The following is a 6245-nucleotide window of genomic DNA, read 5'->3' on the forward strand; positions in this document are numbered from 1 at the left end:
TGTACCCCTGTTCAGTCTTAACTTTACAGCATAATTTGCACTCCTGTAAGCTTTTCTATTGTCAGCCAGGTCCTGATCCTGCTTGCTGTTCTTATCCAAAATATCCATCTTTGCTCTACAGCTGCCTCAGTCACTTTAGATAACCAGAATCTTGCTGGTACAGTGTTTTCCAGTAGAGTCTGAATACCTGGTGATTTTCCAGTAAACAAGGCTAAATTCTTATTTTCACTAATGCCACTTTACACCACTGTCAGTCACATCTCTATATCTCAAGTGATAAGCACAGTGCAATGACGTGCTGTGATCAAGGAAGAGATCCTCACTGCAAGTAACAATTTCACTAGATAGCTTTGTGTTTAGGAACTTTTTGCTTTCGTGCCATAACTCAATACAAAGCAGAAGCCACCACTGTCTCACCTTCTCAGCTAACAGCTCTCTGATCTTGCTTGCCTGCAAACGGAATTTGAAGAGCTGAGACTCCAGCGCAAGGCATCGCTTTTGCCAGTCCGTACAGCTGCCACTCTCCACTGTGAGTTCTGCCATTGTGAAGTTAATCATCCATTTGGGATGTTGTCCGAGGTGCTCTAAAAATCCTACAAAAGAGAAGGAGAAAAAATATATATTTTAGACAGGCAAACCTTATGCCTAGTCTTCTTTGGTCCATCTTACAGAAGTGGTAACAAAGGCCTTTTCTTTGGCAAACAGAAAATGAAATGGTACTGTCCAGGTTATTGATACTGCTGTCTCCCAGAAGTCTCTTTTAATGGATAACAGATAAATATTCAAATAAACTTTTACCTTTAGAGTAAGTAAATAATTTACTAATGCATCACACTGTATATACTACAAACAGCCTTACTGCCATCCTTACAGCCTTGTTCAGCATCTACCTGTAGACTAGGAGTATTTTTACTCCTGCCCTCTTTGTACCAGCACAGCTCTAAACTCTCAAATCACTAAGACCTCTTAAATGTAACTCACTCCACGCCACACACCCGTTACTAACTTGGGCCACCAGTGCTTTATCTCATACAGACTGTGCTAAGAGGATGCAATGTACGAAGCAAGTGTTCCCAGCCGCTAACTACTTGATAGTCAGTCCACAATAAAAGTGGAAAAGTAGCTATACTACAGTATCTTAACAATCGCTCTGTTAAAACAAAGAGATCCCAGCCAGGAATAAACCAGGGCTGAAGACAAAACACGCGATAGGCTAAAGTCCTTGTAGACATCAGGAGATATACAAAACTCCACAAAGTGAAAACAGCTGTGGTTTTTAAAGTAGTTTTATTTTCTTACTCAATAACTATTTAAACATTTCAGATATCTTTTACAATGAAGACAAAGTATGTAAAATGTAGGTAATAAGTGTCCTTAATCAAATTCAGGCATTCATGAACACTCAAAAGAAGGTTTATAATATCAGCTCAGTGTGTGTAGTCCAGCAGCCAGCTGTATTACTCTACAATAACAAATGTTGTGCAAAGCTAGAACAGTTATTAGTTCATCAGCTTCATCAAAACACTGAAATCCATACTTAAAGGAACTTCTCACCCATTCACAGGCAAAATTTGCGCTTTTCTGAACTTGGACTAAAGTAACAGACCAAGACTTGGGAGAAAGCGGTGAAGTCATCCAGTCTCACCACCTTCACAACTGCCTTTGCACAGTGGGAAAGCTTAAAATGTCGCCCTAGTTTTACTCACCTGCCAGGACATCTGGCTCATATTTTACATGCAAGAGACCTGAGATTCAAATTACCTTAAGTATACATAATAGTGTAAGTACACATAACACAGCTAACAACACTACCCAGCTATATCCCCGCTGTTACGAGTTAAGGAAGACACTTCTATACCCTTTAGCTACAAACATAACCTGCAAGTTATTTTATACACAGGTTGCTATGTTCAGTAACAGAAAGTTTTCCAAGCGGCAAGCTGCCTGCCCTTCCAGTGATATGTGAAATACTATCCCAGGTCAGAAGGTAGGTTTAAGTAAAACAAGGAAAAGGAACGCTCACGTCCGGTACTGCATCACTGAAAACACCCTGTGATAGGAAGAAAGACCAGTATCCTACAAGTAGCTTTACAGAAATACAGAGGCCATCCTTTTCGACAGCCCAGTCCAGCACATGGATCTAATCTCTAGCCCTAGCTCCTTGCCAGGCATTTAGCCAGGTTACCTCTGACATACAACATTGTAGGGTTCCCCTCTAAGGTAGTGCTACCAGTCCTTTTTAAGCCAAAAGAGTACACGAAGTCATAGAAAGATCCTACACCACCCTAAGTTTGTTTACAGCCAGCTCTGTTCTGGACATAGTAATTCAGGTCTCGGATGAAATTCTGTTGTCTTTCATACCAGGCAGAAAGAGATTTTAGTCTTTATTCATAGAGTTCAAGTCCAAAGAGGACACATGAAAGAATGGGATAAACCCTAATAGCACAAAGTAGAATGAATCTGATTTACCACACAGCTTATGCCACAGCAAAAGTAATTTCCTCAGACAGTCCATAATTTCTGGTTGAACTGGACTTCCTGTCCAGCATGGGGCATTTTAAGACCAGGACAGATGTCCTGAATCATTGTCCTGTTCCTTCTCACTGTAGACAACTGCATGATATAATCCCATTCATAAATTAACACAGCCCTTTCCCTAGAACCATGTAGGCAGTTTTGCTCCCACTATTCCTGTTGTTCTACCTCACCCCTCTAATGAGCTGCCTTCTAATTACCAGCATAAATATAATCATAACCAGCTTGCATCTGTTCATTCTTGTAGATTATTGCCCTTCAGCTTTGCTAGTTTTTTCCCTCCCTCATATTTACATCTTGGTATATTTATAGATATCAAAAGCTTCTCTTAAAAGACCTTATTATGCAAAGCTAGAGATAAGAGGCTCTTTTAGTCTCATAAGAAAAGCTCACCACTCTCCCTCTGCACCTGTTTCAGCTTCAGCACACATCATACAAGAGAGTTAGGTTTCATCTTTCTTGCTCCCCTTCATAGATATGGGTGACCACAACTGCACCTGAAAGGCAGCATGCAGCCTCACCAAAGCTTTGTGTAAAGGCATTTAGTACTTTCCACTCTCCTGGGGAACCGCACCTCACCTGATTGCATCTGCTTTTTTTTTACAACCACATTATACTCGTGGGCAACTTTCACAGACAAGCCAACGCAACTGGAGCAGAGGAATCTCAGCTGCCTTCACCAGTGCCAGACATGGGAGCACAGGGGGCCCATTACAACGATACTGGAACAGATTAATAAAGTACAGGTCTGTGCCAAATCTCCACAAGATCAAGAATCTCTGTACTACAGGCCATTGTAAATTTTAACAGGCCCATGGTTGCCCTGTGATCGATTAGTATATCCAGATCTTTTCCTCCTCTGCTGTTTCTAAGTAGGGCTCTCCTAGGTTTCGTACCCACTTTATTACTACTTCTAATGTGCAGTTTTACTTTGTGTCATTAATCTCATCCTTACTAATCCCCTGGGTCAGCCAGCTTTCCCAGTAAGATACCTACCTTCTAACAGCCCCTGGTTCAGCACAGTGTTGTCACATTCTCTTTTGTCATTTCTTTGTCTTATAAATCTTCTATTAATCCCCATCTCCTCTACTTAAGCTAGTAACTTCCCCATGTGGCATCACATTAACTGATTTCTGAAGACCAGAGATTAGATTTACAGCTTTTCCTCTCTTTAGCTAAAACCTTACCCTTTTTCACAGAACAATACTGTATCAAACTGTCTCACATTTACCCTGACTTAGGACTTCGAATTTATTCTGAATTCTCATTTACTGTTAAACACATCATTCCTTCTCCCTCACTCTCCTGAATGTAAGCAGTTTATTTTTACTTTATGAATTACAATATCAACTTTATTTTGACAGACTTTAAATCCTTGCTACTGGACCTGCCATTTCACATGCCTTTTTGTGTAATTCTTAACCATCTTAATCCACTAAGTACTTTGATTCCCCCCCACCCTGCCCCCAATATTGGTCCTTTCCATAACAGATAAATAGTTTATACTGTTATATGAACCATATTTATATAGTTAGACAGAAGTGGTCCTTTTTTCCCCCTTTTGGCATATTAAGAAGTTGGGGATCAGATACTTTCAGATGAAGTATTCTTTCTTTAAGAACTTGGTAAACAGGAGGCAGACACTTTGTTCAACCAAGCTGAGATTTTTCAAAACTTCATTCTTAAATGCATACAGACTCTTCTTAAAGAGTAGCTTGATTTTCAGTGTTAAGTATCAAACAACTTCCAGTGAAACTCCTTAGAACTTAAGTCAAGGAAAGATGACTGAACCAGCTGCTAAATGCGGAGACGAGACCTCTAGTTTTTACTGTATCTGTAGGTTTTGCCTCTAGTTTTTACTATATCTGTAGGTTTTGATCGACACCAGAGACAGTTCTGACAGTAAATGTTATATCCAAAATAAATAAGAATGTATTTACTTGAAGTGCCCATATCCAGTTGTAGTTCTGGTAAAGATAAAATTTACATCAGAATGTCATGGGGTTTTGGAGGGGGTTTAGACCAGAATAAGCCAATGTCCCAGATATTGGCAGATCCAGGCTGGAATTCACCACACTTCAGAGACCTCATGTATTTCCACCTGAAAAGCCTTCTGAGAGTAAAAAACAATTAATCAATGTGAAGACTTTCAGGTGCAGGTATAAATGCAAGTGTTTGCAGCTTTGTTCACTCAGTGCAAGCGAGTGAAACAGTATTTCTGTATCTCAAACAAGAGCATCTCCTCAGCTCAGGAATCGTTTTACCCAGGCTGTTACAGGGGATTCAGTCCGCACAGGAGTGCAGCTCTTAGCAACTGCCAGTAAAATGCACCAGACCCCTCCTGAACACCAGAGCTGAATACTGGTCTGACTTCTTACAACCATCTTACTACAAAAGGAATCAGTAGAAATGTAATAAAGGTAACATGTGAAGGAAGTGGGATTTCTGCCCATGTCACTGCATCAACACCAAGAGGGTCACCAGTACGGGCAATGGACAAAACTCCATGTGGAAACCCCAGACTATTAATCAACTCCTTGCCCAAAGTCACCCAATTTTCCACTCCATAAACAGTTTCACCCCTCAGCTTTTTAACCCAGAGGCCGCTGGAGTCGTCCAGCCACACAGTCCTTTCTCGTTCATGAGCGCGGCCTGGCACGTGCACGGCACGGGGAGGGGGACAGGGGGCAGAAATAACGTGACAAGCTGTGGGAAGGGCAAGGTTTGATGGGGGTCGGGGAGTGGTAAAAGAACTGTCCCTCCGCATCAGCGCGGGTGGCACGGCCGGCGGAGGCGCCCGAAGGCGGGAAGCGCGCCCCTGGGCTTGCCACTGCCCCTCACACCCGCGGGCGAACCGGGGACACGGAAGGGACCGCGGGCTGCGGCTTCCCACTCGCCCGGCCGTTCCTCCCCCCATCTCCTCCGTGCAGCTTCAGGGACCGAAGCCCCACACCCGAAGACCAACCTATTTATTTCAGCCAGCGAGACTCAATTAACAGATGACACCGCATCACCCTCACAACGCTCCCGTCGGTCCCCGGACCGCCGCCTCGAAGAAAGTCAAGGCGGGGAGAAGGGCTACGATAGCCAGCCCCGCACAAACCCGCCCTCCGCAGCCCCCCACCGTCCCCTGCCCACCGGCAGACACGTCCCCCGGCAGCCAGGAGGGGACCCGGGCCGCGGAGCGCCGCCCCTCCCGCTCACCTTGGCCGACGCGGGGGTCTCGCCCCGCCGGAGCAGGGCGGTGACAGGCGCAGCCGGCGGCGTCCGGCGGCTCCGGACCCCGTGCGGCCGCGGGGTGCCGGCCCGTGAGGCGGGCGGCTGCGCGGCGCCGGCTGGCAGGCAGGCAGGTGCCCGGTGCCGCTCCTGTCCCATTCAGCACTTTTCCATTCTCCCAGCGCTCTCCTTCGAGCGGGAGAGCCCGGCTCAAATATCAGAGCCGGCCCTCCCGAGGAGCGCAGGAACTGACATCACCCGCCCCGGGCTCTTAACCCCTTCCCGGCCTCGGCGGCGAGGCAGGTGGGGCGGGCAGCGCTGCCCCGGGTGCTGGGGCGGCCGGCGGGGCGAGGAGCTACTGCTGCGCTGTGCCCCTGGCCGGGACATCCGCCTCCCCACCCGCTCTGCAGGCCCAGGGGCTTCTACTAAGGCCGGGGTTGCGGAGAACGGGCCGGGGCTGCCGGGGCGTCCCGGGCCGGGCTCCCTGCGGCCGC

The 6245-nt window shown here is 46.1% G+C and overlaps 1 protein-coding gene across 1 annotated transcript in view; it reads right to left on the reverse strand.

Moving 5' to 3' along the window:
• Positions 1–5869, reverse strand: part of PLEKHH1 (pleckstrin homology, MyTH4 and FERM domain containing H1) — a 53718-nt gene extending 47849 nt beyond the window's left edge. The window contains exons 1-2 of the mRNA XM_080396430.1: positions 5740–5869; positions 418–593 (exon numbers count right to left, since the gene is read on the reverse strand). Of these exons, the coding sequence (XP_080252556.1) occupies positions 418–558 (141 nt within the window). The 5' untranslated portion in view covers positions 559–593; positions 5740–5869. The remainder of the gene's footprint in view (positions 1–417; positions 594–5739) is intronic.
• Between the last annotated feature and the right edge of the window lie 376 nt (positions 5870–6245).

The sequence above is a fragment of the Falco punctatus genome (assembly GCF_963210335.1).
Source record: "Falco punctatus genome assembly, chromosome: 7".
NCBI lineage: Eukaryota > Metazoa > Chordata > Aves > Falconiformes > Falconidae > Falco > Falco punctatus.